Genomic DNA, 18,411 nt, shown 5'->3' on the forward strand with positions numbered 1-18,411 from the left:
CTCTCTCTCTCTCTCTCTCTCTCTCACTCTCTGCGTGTGTGCGCGCGCTTTTGTTTTAAGTACAGCACACCAACGGATGTGCGCTTTTATGTGCGTGTCGGAGGTACGACGGCAAGACCCATGGCCTTTTCTTGTCATCCTTAAATCTGGCTTCAAATAGACTCTGTTTCGCGAACCTGCGAGCATCGATCGCATCCTTAAAACTGCCATGTATAAAAAAGAAAGAAAAATTGTGCATTTTGGTGTCTGTCCTTTCTGTAGCGTCTTTAATGTTTGAAAAAGTACAGAATGTTGTGGCGAAAATGAAAGCTCTCGGTAAGAAATCACAGCGCCCAGCATGAAAATTATTTCTGACAATCTGCCTTTCATCGTAGCACCAGGAACGTTTCGACAAACGCACGCTGTGCAACGGCGATGACATATTGGAGCGTGCCTCATTATGACACATGGCTTCGATCGCGACGTCGGTGCCTGCGTTGATCGCCTGATAAACGCGCTGGGAACGCGGCGACCGACCGCGATGCGAGGAACCATCTGGTGCTGCAGCCCAGTCGAGCGCAAAACGGTGGCACGCGTCAGTCGAATAATCGATGCTGTCAGTGTCCTGCAAGCAGTGCGGTCATTGACGCGAAGCATTTCTTTTCCCCTTCATTCGTTCGGACTTCTCGGAAAGTCCTGCACCAGAGACTATTTCACTGCGATTATACCCAAAAAACGCATATCTATATCTTAGCTTGCGTTGCACCAATAAACAAAAGAAAAAGGAAACTTGGTGGCGAAAGAAAATAAAATGCGAAGGTTCGAGAGCGGAGAATGTGTCTCTTATAATGGTAAATTATGTGAAACTTTCACCACTTCGCAACCTGTTCTAGAATACTGCCGCGTCTGCAGTGCGGCAAGGACGACGATGATAAGCAGAAATATCGGTAATATTAAAACTGATGTCCATGCTGGAACTCCGACGAACCTATTTCATGAGTGGGCAGCCAGACGCCCCTCTATACACAGACGAGGACTCACTTTACAGTACAGCAGAATCTATTCCATTTCCGTTGATTGAAGCGGTCCACTTTCCGACCCGCGCATTTTCTTTTCTCCCGTCCGAACATCTTGAGCGTTCGAAACCTTCACAGAGACAGCGCAATGCTTTTTTTCCTTCGCCGTCGGCAACGCACGCAGTGACTCAGTATAGACGACATACTAGTGACCAATATTTTTCCCATGCTTTTGTGCTTCTTCCGTCTTTTCTGAACCCCGACATCCATTCTAAGCAAAGCCGCCGACCAGCCGGCCGCGCACCCGTACGGTATCGGGCTGCCGCCGCAGCGTGCGTGCAATCGAACGGCTTGCGCGGAGCTGCTCGGCGTGTATGGCTGTGTCCTTGTGTGGCGACGCTCACTTGCACGCACAATGAGCCCGTCGCGACTGGAGGCGGCACAGTCGCGCCGGCTCTTGACGTCAGAGCGGGCACGCGAATGGATCTCATTTCCAGGGGGTATTACGATGTGCATGGGGAGCACCAGGGGATCAATGACGACATCGTCCCCACCCGCGTCCTTTCCTTTCTCGCCAGATCGCTCGTCGAGTTACTGACCGGCCATGGGTCACGCCAAATGCAGCCCGCTCGCTTATTCTTCCCCCTAATCCTCCTACTTCATTCTATCCTATTCTTTATTTACTCTCTATCTCTCTCTCTCTCTCTTTTTTTTTGCTTTTGCGCGCTTCTTTTTCGGAGGTCGCATGCACCCTTCGGTCGTCGCGTGGCGTTCGATATTTGCGCGCCGCGCCGTCTTTGGGTACGGGTTGTCATTCCGGCTCGCCCTTTTAGCGGCGGATCTTGCAGCATTAGCCGCCGAATCGTTTAGCGGCGGCGGCCGCGAGGCGCCTCAACCCTCCCCCTACCGCTCATTTGTCGGCTGGCGCTAATATCTGGCGAAGAAAATGAAGGTAGGCGCGAAACCACGCACGAGGCGAAGTTGTTGGGCTTGAGTCGCTACGCAACCGTCAATATGCACGAATACACGTACGCACACAGGTGTATACGTTTCCTTCGTGATTTTTCTCGAGAGAGCCCAGCAAACTTAAACGCAACGAGCATTAACAGCCAGCTCAGTAAGCCATGGGACACGGTAGCGTGCACCTTAATAATTGACAGGAATGATGTCACAACGGAGCGAAAGTTCGTCATCACTTGTTTGCAGTTCATTTCATTCCTGTACAATCTTTCTCGCATCCTGCCCTGATGCCGGGGCGCAACTATGGGCTGTCCAGAGGGCCCACGATGAGGCGGTCGGGCAAGGCCTGACTGTCCCAACGTGGGAGCGGCCCGCAGCGCGCTGAGTTGCGTACCTCAGGACCTTATTAAAGTTTTGCATCCATCCATCCATCCAAATACAAGTCCATCAGCTTGCAAGGCCCATGCAATGAGCTAAGGTCAGCATATAGACAAGAATGTGAAAAAGAAAATTAAAAGGAAACAAGTTGGGCCTACAACTAAACATGGCAACATTGCTCAATCGTTTCATTTTTGTTTTTTGTTTTTTTTAACTTTCTTAAGTGGGACAGCACTTATGAACGCGACCTTCCCTGGGATTTCCTGCTAACGCTCTGCATGTATATCGACCATACGCGCTAAACACCATACGTGAGCCCCCTGTACGAAGAAGCAGAGTTATTAGCTGGTCTGCTACCTGTTTACAGTGTCACAGCATGTTTCAGTGCAGTGCAGAGAAGCAGAATGCAGGGCCAAAACTGATCCAAAAGCCGTAGGGGAAATAAAGGTGGAAAAACGTTACTTTTGCGCGACCAAGAACGCAACCGGAAAATAGCAATTTTTTTCACTGCAGAACAAAATCGAAAAAAATACGGTTTTTAGTTTCAGCCTACTATACCTACCCCGGAGCTTTTCGTCCATGCCTTGCCTGCACAGGCATATCAACCGAGACATCACTTTATTGTGAACCCAAATTGGCCTGCTGTCATTTCAATAACGGCGGCACCGTTGTGCAGTGGTTTTCAACGTGGCTCGTCGCAAGGCAGGCACGTTAGGGATACACTCGTGAACGTTCAACATTGGTCACTGTCAATTGTTTCAGGGGTAAACGGAAGTTCTTCCTATAGCTACAGGCGGTCGCTCTTTATTACACTGGTATGCAAATGGAACTATTTACGACGAAATGTAAACTATGAATCACGTAAAAGGAAATTATGGAGGCTTTTACTGCGAACGCAACCAAACGCTTGCAACTGGATTTGCTGTGCCCGTCCATCCTCTCCGTTACACAGTTGTCGTCGCCGTTAGACGCCACCTCCTCATCTTACACTTTACACTCACCCTATACGGCGAAGCAAAAAATAAAACCTCACCCACCACCGGGGATTGAACTCATGCCTGAGTTATACTGCACGCCTTAACTCCAAATCAAAATACAAATCGGGGCCGGTGTGATATGGAAGGATGCCTTTCCCTAAATTCCATTGATTTCTTATCATTGGGCTTTTGCAGAGAAGCTGCTAAGGGCTAGTTCCCTCAGGATCATGTCCGTGTGTATACACAAAACTCCCCATACGTGGGCCGATCCCGAAGCTAGTGCTATGCCGGGCCGACCCGTGGCGGAGGTACAGTTTGCCATTAAGGGGCCCACATACACAGCTTCACTGGTCATCTTTCTTCACAGAGTGGAAGGGCACTGAGTTGTTATTTTCACGGGTAACGTGTCTGTGCGTAAATTAAGAACCTTTTGACCCCAAACGGCTGCGTACCAACATCTTCGTATCTAATACTTCACCTCCCTGACCTCCACAGCACGTAGATCTATATGCGATTGTTCCAGAAATGTGTACTGTGTCGAGTCTTTCGATAGTCGTATACATGTGACGCTGCAGAGGTCTGGCTGTGAGCAACTAAGCAAAAAGAGCGTCGCGCTGACTGGCACCGTATCGCGAAGAGTCCTCAGACACGCGTGTTAGACGTCGGACGTTGGGAGCTGACGAAAACCGTATCTGGAAATATGTGCGTATAGCAACGAATGAGGCTGGCCTCTGAGGAAGGGGAATCGCGATACCATTTGTCTCGGGAAAATGTTTATAGAAACGCGAGCCCCTTTCTAAACGTCGGAGCAGGTTATCTCGCCTAGTCCGTTGCAATTGTCACAATCATGTTACAAATCGTTGTACGAGCGAACACTGACAGCTTCTGTCTTGGCTCTGACCTTAATGTCGTGTATGTCTGGTGCGGTCCAACGGCGTCCGATATAACAATCTGCGTCCTAGCAGATAAAACTTTCACATTTGTATATTCCACATTTGCTATATAGCGTCGTCCGAAACTTTTCTAACCTTTAGTAGGTTATTTCCTGTCAGAATCAATACTGCGTGCGCACGGAAAAAGACTGGTGGTAAAAAGCTCCTGGTAAGGAATTCAGAACATATTAGCTGCAATATCGCATATCAGCAACGTGACGTTTAGAAGCTTTATATACTACCACCGTTATGCCATCCAGGTCTGAGAACCTTCCGGGATTAAGGCCATCTATGGTTTTGTTTATTTCGAGGACGGTGATGTCTGGTAATAGCGCTGTCGCGTACGTACAATACACTGTCCAGCGTAGGCAGGGTGGACAGAAATTCGGTATCGAACTTTGTTGCTTAGAGCGAGAATAAACATGGGAACCGAGGAGCTCGATTGTTTGTTCGTTAAAGCCACATTGGGCCAATAGACAATGAATGCAGGAAAAGCATAGGGGAAATTGACTGTTCCTTTAGTTTGCGAGGAAACGTGGAAATGATAGTGGAAGAAAATACAACTTGCCGTCGGCGGGAGCCCAACTCACATCTTCTGTATTACGAGTGCGACGCTGTACCATTGAGCTACCGCAGCCGGATGTCCTGCCGTCCGCTTTCTTGTGTATTTTGCGACATGTGTACTAGATGTAGGCGTGACCTCCAAGATCGCAAATGCGCAATCTCGGAGGACACAGTCTAGGCCCCTAAGAGCTTCGATGCCGCGCTTCTCCGTACAGGGTGGTGACACGTCCGGCTGCGCCATGTAAAGGCGCGCTGTGACGGACAGCCCCGCCATGGTTCCTTAGTGGCTATGGTGTTGCGCTGCTAGGCACGAGGTCGCGGGATCGAATCCCGGCCCCGGCAGCCACATTTCGTGCACTTGGATTTAGGTGCACGTTAAAGAACCCCAGGTGGTCCAAATTTCCGGAGTCCCCCACTACGGCGTGCCTAATATCAGACCGTGGTTCTGGCACAAAAAAAAACCATAATTTAATTTAATTTTTTAATTAACGACGGACAGCGGAAATTTCGGTTCTGCGTTCGTTGACAGCGTAAACATTTCTGATTTTCGAAGTTCGTACGATTACGGGCATTGAAATATTTACATCTCACTTTAAAAACGGAGATTCAACGCTTGCAGTAAAGCAATACCAGAATAAGTTTCGTGCTCAGTAGATAACTGGTTGTTTTTGCCGCGCTTTCGCTTACGCTAACAAATTTGTTTCAAACACAAAGTTGACACATATGGTGTACACTAAAGTTTTTACAGGTTGGTCCTTCAAAATGATTGACGCGGTTTCTGACCAAAAAGCTTTAGTTGCGTCAGGCCATTGAAATATATAAGACAAAACAAGGTAAATAAATACGGCAGCGTCACCAATATAGCTGAAGGTACTGTATTCATTGATGTGCAAGTCATGCGTATGAAATGTAAGAATGATAAAGAACACATGGCTGCAAAAGTCTTACATCAGCAGAGACACACCATGCGAATGTCAAAAAGCAAGCTCGAGGTAGCGGTTTCAATCACGGCTGTGGCTGCGTACTTCAAACTAGGCAAAAATGCTAAAAATGCTTCTGTACTTAAATTTAGTTGCACGTTAAAGAACCCCAGGTGGTCAAAATTATTTAGAAGTCTCTCACTGCAGATAATAATCAGATCGTTGTTTTGACGAGATTTATTTTTATTGAGTGAAAAGCAAAATCACTATAAATATAGTGCCTAAATATTTTGCTGAAGAACACATTCGCCTTAGTTCTGTTATGAAACGACCCTTGAAGAGCACAGCAATATGAGAAAGAGAAACATAGTCACACATCTCACTAAAAGAAAGAGAATGTTTACTGCCAACATATACGAGGTGATTATTTTTTGGTTTTCTGGAATTTTTCAAGATCTCCTGCTGCAGATAAAAATTCTAGTCATTGAGATGTATTATTCAGATAGGCGGACATTATTTGCATGGGAAACTAATTCAATTGACATAATTTTAAAAATAACATTAAGAAATATCATGTAAAAATGCATACAATTAAAGATTCACTAAATATTCATTAATTAATTATGCTACGGCACATCTTCCCATTTACGAGTTGTAGCTGGCGAGTTTGCAAGGCGTATCCTCTTGGAATTAATTTCTAGAACACCAGATTGGAGACGTGCGCTGTCAAACTCACCGTAAAAATGCACTGTTGTTGCGCTTACGTTTTCAACAAAATGCTGTTTTATGCATTGAAGCAAAAAACTTAACGAGAACGCCCATGTATTTCGTCCCGCACTTTGGGAAATATCTGGAAACTGGTGTCATCCTGGAGATTCATTTCAAGTGGATACTTGAAATGAATCTCCAGGATGCGTACGATGCGTACTCGTAACTGGGCTCAGCTGGACCGCTCGTTTCGTACTATCGTATTGGGGGCGAGGACTTACGGAGTCGCCATCTGTCGGAAGCGCCATCCTTCGTAGTATGAGGAATCAAGCGGCGCGCTCCTCATCTATAGGTTTGGCTTACGGCGCTTAATAAAAACGCCACGCGGCAGCCCTCCTGTAAATTTCTGTAAGTACTCTCAAAACGAGGGAACATTATTACTGTCGAAATAATAACCTTGGGCAAACCGAAAGCACAGAATGGTTTACAGACGCTATCTCTTTACCGAATACGTACAGCGAAAGCCATTGCGCGCGTTCGCCGTGATGGAGTCTCCCGAACTGGCTTGCGTGAAAGGTAGGCAATCGCTGAGCGCGAACTATGTGAAATATGTTCTTATATAGTGGGCGGTCTGTATAACCAAATGGCGCATAACAGAATGAAACCTCAATGCATGCAGCGATCGCACGGGTTCGCGGCGACCGACTGCGAGTCTGCATGCATGTCCGCGCACAATGTTTCGCTTTCACTGAGAGTGTTTTCGCACCGTGCCGTGAGCTTTAGGCCGCAGAATATGGGCATTTGACAGTCCACAACCACCATTGTTGCGTGGAGGTTATCAGACATGTTAAAAAACAATTTCGTTTTAACAAGAGACTTCGACGTCTACGGCGACTGTGATGTGCCGTCGCGACGATTCAATATTTTCCTTCTTCTAAATTGTTGTCTGCTTCAATATTATTTCTAAAGTTGCGTCGCACTGTATGCACTCAGCGGGCGATATCGCGCTGCTTCTTTTTCGTAATCCGGTGCGTTATTTCATAACACAAACATGACCATATGCCGTGCCTTCGTTTAATGTGCTTCTTGCCACTCCCTTTCCATTCCACTAAACTTGCCAGTGTCTAGCATCAGCAAGTTCACAGGCCAAACCGTCGTCACATTAGCCGGGCAGCGAGCGCGGGCGAACGTCTCGGTGCACGGTTTCTGCTACTCACCGAACATCGCAATCCCGGTGCCGTGGCAGAAATATTCCTCGCGTTTGTGCTTGCTGCATAACCGAGTTGTAGCCGATGGCTGTTTGCCGGTCCTATGTTTCTCGAGCCAAGCTTCACGCAGCTTCTTGTCCTGCGGCTGTGTGAATAAGGCTGACACCGGGCTCCGTTGCGTACGTTTGGCACTGAGGCACCGAGAAGTAGCCTACCATGCTGCATGCCTCCAAAGGCAGCCACTACCTATTATAGTGATTTCAGATGTTGCCAAGCAGACACCCAAGGCGGGAAAGCCTCAATACTTAATCAGAACCGCAGCGCAGGTGGGACCTTAAACTTTCGTTTTCAGCTCGCTTCGGCGCTTCCGAAGCAGCCGACGCGGCCGCTGTGTCCACGTGATCCTTCATGCCACGTCACGCCTACGGTGGCGCCAGCTTTTCCAGTGGTAGAGCTCGCCCCCAATGCTCGCGTCAGCTCTCGCTCGCGCTTGTTTGGTTTGCTTGGTTTGGCCTCGTTCGCACTCAACTGTTTCGATTGTCATGGTTCGCGATTGTTTTGTAATCTGATTGTATGCGCGACGCGAATCGTGTAGTATTTTCTGGAAGTCACGCGGCACCAGCCATTACACTTGCACCTTCGATGAGTCATGTATAAAAGCCGACGCTCTTGACCCGCAGATCATATTTTCGACGATCGCTGACTCTACTACATGTCTCTCTCAAATTCTTTGCCTCAGTATATCGCGAAATGAAAACCCGCATAGAGCTGCGCTAAAATTTCCAATTAGGGAATATCGTAGTCGTCGATGACCTCTTTTTACGAAATAAATTTATGCAAACATCAAGCGGTCCGGATCGGTATCAATTGGGTTGTCGTTGCTGTTGTTGTTGTTGTTTCGCTCGGGAGTTGGAACCAGCAGTCAACCATTTTTCTGAACCGGAAAGAAAACCGGAGCGAAAAATTAAAAAAATATGTTCGATATTCTGCAGACTTGCGTGGTCAGGCATAGCTTAGCTCAATGAAAAGCGCTTTCTATTTTAAATGTGTTTCAGCGCGTACAATAAAGTGCCTTCTGGTCACTAATCTTGGACTGCGATATAGTATGCAGGCACTTCTACATTTAGATGCGCTATATATATAATAGTTTCGTGCAAGAGTTAAAAGCCTGTATTGAAGCCGTCCACACAAAGGCGCGCAGCTTTACTTGGCGGGATAGATATAGCGTGGCCCGCCCATCTGAAAATCCGTAATGTATTTAAGCTGTACCGCCACTTCAAGCGAAACCCTGTTTCGTTCTCCTCAGACCCAAAGACAGCTCACGTACTTGTAACTGCTGTTGGTGAGTCAAGTGCATGTGGATAGTAGTTTACTCTTGTTATATCTTTATTTTATTTTTATTATTTTATTGTAGTTTTACTATAACTGGCTTTATAAAGAAACCTGCCATCCCATTTTTCTTCATTCATTAAAACTGTGGACATGCATTTCATCTCTTCCAGTTCATTAGAATTATCATGCTGAGTTGCTTCTGACTCTTGCAGCGCGGGACTGTGTTACTGGCGTAAACTTGCTTCTAATAAATATTGCGCGTAATTAACAGTCACTCTCATTTAACACACTATATCTGCACTCTTCCTCATAATGACTGTATGCTTTCTTTATCTTTTCTGTGTTAACATGCTACGCTGCTGCAATAGTACCGTTTCGTAACACCTATTAGGATAATCACCTTTTTTGGTGCCATAGGTAGAACAAGCGCCGTTTTTTTTTTTCAACAGCAAACTATATGTTTGTTTATTTTTATTTAGTTACGTAACCAGCAAATACGTTTATACTTTTTTTTTCAGCTGAAATCACCAAGATCTTCAACTTGGTTATATATGACGCCTGCAAGTAATGCACTCTTTCTACGAATGGCCCACAACGGAGTTTGCGTCCCTCATCACTTGGGTGCGGCTTACGTCACCTAACCTGAAACTCTCTATTATTGTAAACTGTGAAGAGAGAGCTTCAATTAAACATAGAAATCAATTGTTAAGTGCACTAGCAATGAGCCCGGGTTGACTATATGTGGCTCTGTTCATCGTTAGTTTTTCTTTTTTTGTTAATCAGAGATCTCTACACCTCTTACTAAGACACGGTAAGCATGCAGCGCGCACGCGATGAAAAATAGCGCTTTCGACCCCGACCCAAAAATGCGGCCCGACACTCGTGCGCAACATCTCGTATTCACCTATACAGTACAATGTTATCGAAAGCAGAGCCATAACTTTGGCCACTCAAAGATCGAACTTGCAAAACCGTTCGCAAGTGAGAATTATTCGCCACGGGCACACCCCCCCCCCCCCCCACACACACATATATATATATTACAGCTACGACTTCGGCTGTTGCTACCAGCCGCTAGAAAGACGGTCACGCTAGGAAAGCGCTTACTTTAAAAGAAATAAAGAAAAAAAAGCAGAAAACAACATTGGTTTAGCATTTTCGTAAACGACATTTTCGTAGTTTCTCCGGCTAAAAATTTCAAATCCTTAATCTTGCCCGCCAACTGCGCGTGTAATGTATGCTAAGCCGAGGGTCACTGAACGGCATCCTGCACAGTGGTTCGTAGCTGCCGGAGCCGCACTGCACGACTGCACCAGCGCGGACCCTTCTCGGAAAAAGTGCGGCCCATCCGACGTAACGCAGATGCAATCCGTGCGCGCGCACATATCGTCGCAGTATAGGTGCGCGTTCGGCTGGCTGGTCCAGCGCGAAAATAAGCAGAGGCCGAGAATGATGGCGGCCCTTTGGCCTTGCTTCTGGCGCGTGGCTTCTTTCCTCGAAAGACATGCCCCACCACCACCACCACCACCAGACGCCAGGAGTGCAGGATGGGAGCGAGCGGAGATGAGCCGTCGGCAGTGCGGTCGAGTGTGGGGAGGGGCGCATTTCTGTCCCATATCGCCATCTGGCCAGCTGGCCGCCGCTCGGCCACCTGTCCCGCCACCCCGTATCCTCCCTGGATAGCCCCCTCCCCCCTCCACTTTCTCGTCCGAACGACGTTTCACGCGCGCGTCTGGGGACCGTGTGCGTACAAGACGACGCAAAAGCAAGTACTAAAAGACGAGGGAGGAGTGAAGAGAATCGCGTGCACCCAGCTTGGTGGCGCAAGCTAAGAGCTGGTGATCGAGTGATAACCGTACGTTTAGCGTCCTGCACAAGCGTACTGCAGCCGTAAGAGAAGGAAAATGAAAAGGAATTGAGTCTGTAGGAACATGCGGGCGCGTGCTTGCCTTGCAAGACGACGAAGCGTAACGTTGAACGGACGGAGAAGCACGCGATTGAAACAAAGGCCGCGCTCTAAGAGCAATGTTGCCATCCGCACCCTACATTGGTTGATTTTTTTTTTTTAATCTCTGCTTTCTCCGTGTGCTTTCACAATAGTAAGATATTATTTAAAGTCTACCTCTATTCGTTCTTTTTCTAAAGAGCCAGCGAGTATACTTATTACGGCGTGTTATGTTCGCCAAGCAACGTCAGAAAAATACGGTAGTTATGACGGCACGTCTAATGACTGTCAACGGCGTCGCTACTACCTTTCACCTTCCATCGTTTCTGTTCTCTGCGCCACTCTGCGCGGAGAAGTTGCTTACTTAAGACATGTTATCATGGGCAACTGCGGCCTAACACGTGAGCTTCTGCTCACGCGTCCAGAGGCCTGGAAAATTTCAAAAAAGCTACACGCACACTTCCCGCCAATATGAAAGGGAACACGGCATTAGTGCTCAAAAAAGCCGGCAATTTTTCTTGTGTGCGCCCGTGATGAGGAAAAGTTCCACAAGCGGGATTTTTCAACAGGAAAACAACATAACAAATAGCAGCAAGTGAGGTTCCTGCTTTCACGCGTGCAGAAATCGCTGTTTGAACACAGATGAGGTGTTCCCCTCTATATTGGCAAATAGTGCGCAGTGCCAGTAAAGCGAGTTGTGAAAAAGGGATGTTGGGAACGACAACGCAAAAATATATTACAAGCGCACGTACCACTATGGCGAAACTTCTACACAAGTTAGTCAGTTATTTAGTTAGTTACTTAGTTAGCTGGTTAGTTAGTTAGTTAGTTAGTTAGTTAGTTAGTTAGTTAGTTAGTTAGTTAGTTAGTTAGTTAGTTAGTTAGTTAGTTAGTTAGTTAGTTAGTTAGTTAGTTAGTTAGTTAGTTAGTTAGTTAGTTAGTTAGTTTTTAATGGTGCAAAAGCAACTGAGGCTATGATGCACCAACCCCAATCCCGAATATAGGTTGAATCCCATATCACGCCTATGGAGGCGTTACTTGCACGTGCACGAAGCTTTTGGAGCCGACCGCCCAGCGAGGCATTACGAGGCTTGAGTTCCGCTGTTGGCGTTTCTTGTTATTGGCAAGAGGGGTCTCTTCCGCCGTTCCTAATGGCTCTTTATGAAAGCGGACGGAGTATGCTAAAAAAAAGAAAAAAAAACATTTCCTGGATGCACTTATACTCTCGATTTCGCGTTACGTGCGCTTGGAACATTTTCCAACCTCTGAGTCCGCTGGATACGCCCTGTGGGTGTCACGGAAACGTGCTTGAAGGTCGCCCATCTCAACGTACAGGTGTGTCGGGTGATTCGGTGGCCAAGAGAGGCTGGGAAAGTCCAAAGAACTGCGCAGTGACTGTGTGTCTAGTACAAGTCTCGTTTAGTGCCAGTGGTGATTTTTCTCCATCCGCACAATATTTACCACCATAACGGCGCTACGTGTGAGAAAAAAAAATGTAATTAGAAAACTTGTTCATTACTTAACTTGCTTGGAGCTTGACTTTCCTGTTTCCGTCGAAAAACACCGTAAACTTATCTACTATATACCGGAGAAAGAAATATGATTTTTTCGGAAATAATAAACAGCGGTTTTCCCACCGATTTCCAGTTCTATTTCCTTCCAATAGCTACATTGAAATTGAATCACTGTTGAGACATTGCATATGAACGTTCTTATAATATGCGCCACTTCCGAAAAATATACTTTCCGGAATTATTTTCGGATGCAGCGAACGTATCACGCAGCACTGAAACCTTCCAATGCATTCTGTCAAAGATCTTAGTATTCACGTGATATGTTCGTTGAATCCGAAGAGATATTGCAGAAGCACAGCTCCTCTGTTCATTTTTTTTTTTATGAGCAAGTTAGTAAGAAACCTCGAAATTATTGCTTCTTCCAGATTTTGCAATTGGAGAAAGAAAGTGAAAAAAGAAAAAAATAAGAATACGAAGAAACTCTCGAACATGTTGCTTGCCTTGGCTGTAAAAAAAAAATTAAATTATGGGGTTTTACGTGCCAAAACCACTTTCTGATTATGAGGCACGCCGTAGTGGAGGACTCCGGAAATTTCGACCACCTGGGGTTCTTTAACGTGCACGTAAATCGAAGTACACGGGTGTTTTCGCATTTTGCCCTCATCGATGCCTTGGCTGTAGTAAACCATTTCGTTAGGCTTTTTCTGCTGATAATCACCGCGGTCTTCTATTTTGGCGTAGCAACACTCTAAAATGAACCGGTTTACGAAGACGAATTAGACACAAGTAACTGCCTTTTCTTTTTCCCTCCTTTTTATCGACTCCGGAAAAAAGAGGAAACATGTCCATAGCTAACAGTGGTCCTGCGGCTTCGTGGGCACCACTGTTGCTTCGGGCGCCTTGGCACTTTCCCACCTTGCACGGGAGAGGCGACGGTTTCTGCTCGATTGCCGGTTGGACGGCCTGTCAGTGCTGCGGGACAGGCTTCTGTTGAAGGACGCACATCGCTCTTGTGCGTCGCTTTGATACTTTGAGGACCAGCCTTTTAAATGAGATGCGTATACAACGGGTACGCACGCTACGTGGCCCGTTCCTTATCTTTAGAAAGGTTGAATCATTGTCTTATAGCTTGCACTGAATACTGCAACCACCACGCTAAAACCATGTATAAGCGGCCCGCTATCGATGTCTCATTCAGAGCTGATGTCGGCGGCCACGCAAGTGTCGTGATCCGAAATCATTTCCTTTTGCACTGGTTGCACCATAGGCGAGTCAGTGTGCGTTCAGAGTGTGCGTAGCATAAGTGTAAACGAGCACTGCCTTTCTCAAGAATATGCACAGAGCAAAATGATTATTTTGTAACTGAGCACAACCAAGGATTGACGTGTCTCTGTAGCCTTACACAAATGTGTGTCTCGTTGTGCACAGTTATGCGCCTGCGGTACGCAGAGCGAGGTTGGCCTGCTGTTGAGAGCTAATTCAAGATTGCGAGCGAAGGATGGTTCTGGACGAAGGTTAGAGGACCAGAGCGATTAGGAAATAGGCGGCGACACTCATTAGTACGCCTGCCCATGCGTGCGCGCGTTCGTGCGTGCACGCGCGACTTTGCACCAATTCCGCATCTCCGCTTCAGATAGAGCGCAATTAAGTATCTTTGTTGTCTTAATGGAATAACTGATCACGGCAACGAGTTCTGGGAAACGTGCCATTTATACCCCGCGCATTCGCAAAGAGTCCATGTCCATCTTGAGTCCTTGTTGAGTCCATGTCCTCGAAACAAACGGTGATAGTGACCAATTGCCTCCAACAATCGTTCACTTACCTGTTTAAGGAGCCAGCCTTTGTGAACGGGCTTCCTTTTTCTCTCATATTTGCTGCTATATTGGCATGCTTCAGACTCATAATCTTCAAGAGAAAGCTTTAAGCGCGGACAAAGAGAGAATGCGCAAGGAAAATTTCTTGTGGATTCTCTCTTTCATATTTCCGGGTACGGCGGTCGAACGCAAATGCGTCTCTGTATGCGGTTTGTATTGGACTAATGCCGCACCACATATCGTTTTTAACATAAACCACCTTCGTGTTCAGACGTGATGCTGAAGTAGTATTTTACCTATCGTTCGTACAACGGGTGCTTCGCTTATCTGAAAAGCTTAGTATTGAGCCGGAGTACCACGGTGAACTGACTCCCTAAACTGTGTTTCCGTGCAGTCGTTTTGTTCAGAGGTGCGTACCACAAACTGCGCAGCGTTTTACATTTTGTGTAAGCATTCACATGAAATAGCCCACTGGGTAGCGCGTTTCTTTAGCGTGCTATGTACGATAATAAACGTTTAATTCTTTCATAATGTTCGTGCTTAACGCGTCACGCTGAAAGAGCCGTTTCTCTGTAGTTGGAATTGTGCGGCACAATTTCTTGGTTCAGCCAGAGCGCTACAAACAATTACTTTCCACCACCTCGCACGCTCTGCTTCTTGTGTTCTTTTCGCACGCCGGAGTCGAACTGAGTCAAACTGGGTCAGCCCACAGCGCATCCGAATGGGGAACTTTCGGGCCATTTTTCAAGACAATGGAATCGCCCGGGCGCTTGCTCATCCCTTTCTTCCCGGCCGTATACGCAGCTTTCTTTTTTGCAAAAGAAACAGGAAGTAAAAACAACTCGCGCGTGCGTGCGTGCGTGCGCGCGCGTCATGATTCGCGCGAATCGACGGTCCGCACAAAACTAACAACACATCGATTTTCGGGAGCAATGTGGCCTTTCCTTCGCTTCGGTGCGCACGTTATACAGCCGCTCCGGCCTGCGCGGCCGCTCGGCGTGCAATCGGGCGGCGCGTCCCCGCGGTTTTAGAACGCTGGCCAGATCCCGGTACTTCAAACCGCGGGATCGGGCTCGCGTTGTTGTGCCGCGATGAGCGTAACAACGTCGTAACGACGTCGGCGGCACCGCGCCGTGCGCGGAGGTGGCGACCGACCGCTGCAGCGCGGTTCTCCGGTGAAGCCCACCGCTCCCCGCCCCGCGCCGCGTTTTGGGACAACGACTGGGCCAGACAGCTTGCTGTGTGGCCGTGCTTACCTTGGACGGAAGGTGTAGGACTACTCCTCCTCCTTGCGAGACCCCGGACCTTGCCTAAATAGCCGCTGCACGAACGTCGTACCGAGCCGCGCGACTATGCGAGCACCCCGCCGGCGAGCTCCACAACAACGCTCCGCGCCTAACGACTCCTGACTGCTTTTTTCACTGCAGTGGACCGGCGGCACGCGAGCGAAGCAGCCTCTCTTGTGAGAGGGCCCTCTCGGGGTTTGCCGACGCCGCCGCAGTGGGTCTCTTACGTCGGCCCCTCCCCACTCTGCTCCTCCTTTTTACGTCAGAACACAGAGCTATGACCTCCGAGAAGGAGCAATGCAGGCGCTGAAGGTCTCAGAGCCCGGGAGAAAGCACTATCAACGCATCCACTCTGCACAAGGCGGCGCTGGCAAGCTCGCGCTTAGCATCATCATCATTTTTTACCTACGCACTCGTGCGCCACCCATGATGCTGGTTTCGGTTTCGCTTTGGTTCCGTTCGTACGCGAAAAGTTATGGCAAAGATGTACCATCCGATCATTTGGATCGTGAATCGTATCGTAACTGTGAGTGGTTCGAATGCCATGTGAAACACCCAGTTTTCACACAGCACATTTGAAATTTGGACGAAAACAGGCATGAGATTTACTTTAGAACATTCACCAGTGGTGCGCTTTCGACCCATAAAATGTTTGCAATGTCACAGAGAGTTCGTCATGGCTGTTTTGTGTTCAATGCGAGTAAAAGAATAAAAAAAAGCGCGAGCTTTTCACGCAGTGCTACACTGGTGATGATGCGAGTTTTATAACTTTGATTTAATTCTTAATTCCATGCAAGGTTTAATGCGAGCCGCGTACCATATATTACAAGTGAACGCTTTCTCGCCGCTAGAAGCATGATAGCTACCTTTACTGCCCTTTTAATTTTGCACGTCCGCGAGACATTGGCGTAACCAACCGCGCGTTGCCATAGCACCTCACAGACACGCTTTTCGCACGCGTATCGATCACGTTCGGCCGCAGTACGGGACAGCCGAAGCGCGGCAGTGCGCCGTTCGGCACACGTTATCCGGCAGCGCCATGTACCAAAAGGACAAGAGCCTCTTATGCCGGCACAGTGCCTGTCCGTTGCCCAACAACCTGACCACTTGTACAGAGGGCGGAAAGATCAACTTAGCGTTCGTGGGAAAGACGGAGGTCACTACGCTCTTCCGGTCTCCTGATGGCAGTGTGCACCAGTCGCAGGTGGCTTGCAAGGACGTAGGCGGCAGCCCCTGCACCGAACTTACGCACGTGAAATGGGTCAAGATGGACGACATTAAGACCTTGCTAGTCATTGCGTCGACGCGAGCCTTCCAGGTGTTCGAGTGGGACGGTTCAGTTTTCCTCCACTGTCATCCGCTGCCCCAAAATCTGGACGCCACTGAGGAGACGTTCACGCGCGGAATCGGCACGTGCGGCTCCAGTTTGCTTTGCGTCGGTACCAATAGTGGCACCATTCTGGTGCACCTAGTTTCGCGCGACCTGAACGTCACCTTCTGCCAACGGGCCACCGAGCACGCGCCGCACGCCGTCGCCGACATCCACAACCACGGCGAGATCATGGCGAGTGCCGACGACGGCGGCGGCATCTGTCTGTGGCGCGGAAAAACAGCGCTCAGCTTGCTCCGCAAGCTGCCGCCGGTCGGCAGCAGCCCTTGCGTGAGCGTCCGCGTCTGGCACGACCTCATCCTGGCGGGCTACGGTTCAGGCGAGCTGCGCGTGTTCAGCACGCGCTCCTTCCAGCTCATGGCCGAGGCCACGGCGCACGCCCGCTGGATCACGGCCATTGACGTAGCGCCGGACACGGGGCTCGCCCTGTCCGTGGCCGAGGACTCGTACGTGCGCGTGTGGCAGCTTGACCGCGAGGGCGAACACACCATCGACCACGTGCACGGGGAAAGCGTCGCGGACGCCATGCTTATGGGTTGCGCCTTCCTCGCTCCCGATGGAAGCACTTTCGCCGCAGTGGCCTACGACTCTGCCGAAGTGTTCATGTTCAAGAAATGAACGCTGTCGTACTGTAGGCATTGACTTATTATGCTTGGCGTGCTTCACTTATTTCCCTTTCAGGATATGGGTTCTAGTATAATCCAGCACACATCCATCTACCGCAATGGCTGCAGATGTATGCCTTAGTATAAAGATGGATGGTTGCTGGATCGTCATAACGAGAAGGGAACGGGAGAAATAACAGAGGCGCATTTAGTTAAGAAATTTGGAGACAGATTCGTCAGTCAACCATCAGTGGCTTTACACGATAAGGAGTTCCCGCTCTTGAGCCTATGCCAACCCTAATCTTGCCTGTTTTTACTGCTGGCTAACCTTGCGATGTCACTGGTGTCTCTGACGTTGTATTTGATAACAATATCATCATATTTGTGGGATGTGGTATAAAATATATATTATATATACTATATAATATATATCTCTTATATATATGATATATATATATATATATATATATATATATATATATATATATATATATATATATGCTTTTTATTATGTTCATTAAATTCAGTAGGTAGTCAGCGCTCGTATTGACCTCTTGCAATCCTTCGTCCACCTTTGTCCTTCTTTTCCGCACTTCAGTGTTTCGCGGTGCAGAAATTTTGCACCACGGACCAAAACCAACTCCGCCCACATCGCTATTCTTTTTCACACCAGGAAGACGCAGCGAGGGGGAGGGGCAGACCGCGAGTACGTGTGTCCCGCACCTTTAGAAATGTCTGTACCAGAATACCTGGCATAAAACGACTTGCAACAACACCCTCCATAACCCCGCGCCACCCCAAAGAAAAGAGCGTATCCTGTTGCCTCGCTTCACACGGAGCGTCGAGTGCTTCAGCGTCGTAACCGAGCTAGAGTTACTGGATA

General features: G+C 48.1%; 2 protein-coding genes across 3 annotated transcripts in view; one reads left to right on the forward strand and one right to left on the reverse strand.

The window, feature by feature from the left end:
- Nucleotides 1-15,692, reverse strand: part of LOC135909421 (follistatin-related protein 5-like) — a 490,536-nt gene extending 474,844 nt beyond the window's left edge. For both annotated transcript variants that reach the window (XM_065441374.2, XM_065441372.2), the window contains exon 1: nt 15,504-15,692. The gene's annotated coding sequence lies outside the window, so the exon portion shown is untranslated. The remainder of the gene's footprint in view (nt 1-15,503) is intronic.
- Nucleotides 15,693-16,503: 811 nt separating this feature from the next.
- Nucleotides 16,504-17,856, forward strand: LOC135909433 (WD repeat-containing protein 54-like). The gene has a single exon (XM_065441389.2). It carries the CDS (start codon nt 16,573-16,575, stop codon nt 17,539-17,541), a length of 969 nt encoding a protein of 322 aa, XP_065297461.1. The 5' UTR covers nt 16,504-16,572; the 3' UTR covers nt 17,542-17,856.
- Nucleotides 17,857-18,411: the final 555 nt, after the last annotated feature.

Source organism: Dermacentor albipictus, chromosome 1, assembly GCF_038994185.2.
Source record: "Dermacentor albipictus isolate Rhodes 1998 colony chromosome 1, USDA_Dalb.pri_finalv2, whole genome shotgun sequence".
Taxonomy (NCBI): domain Eukaryota; kingdom Metazoa; phylum Arthropoda; class Arachnida; order Ixodida; family Ixodidae; genus Dermacentor; species Dermacentor albipictus.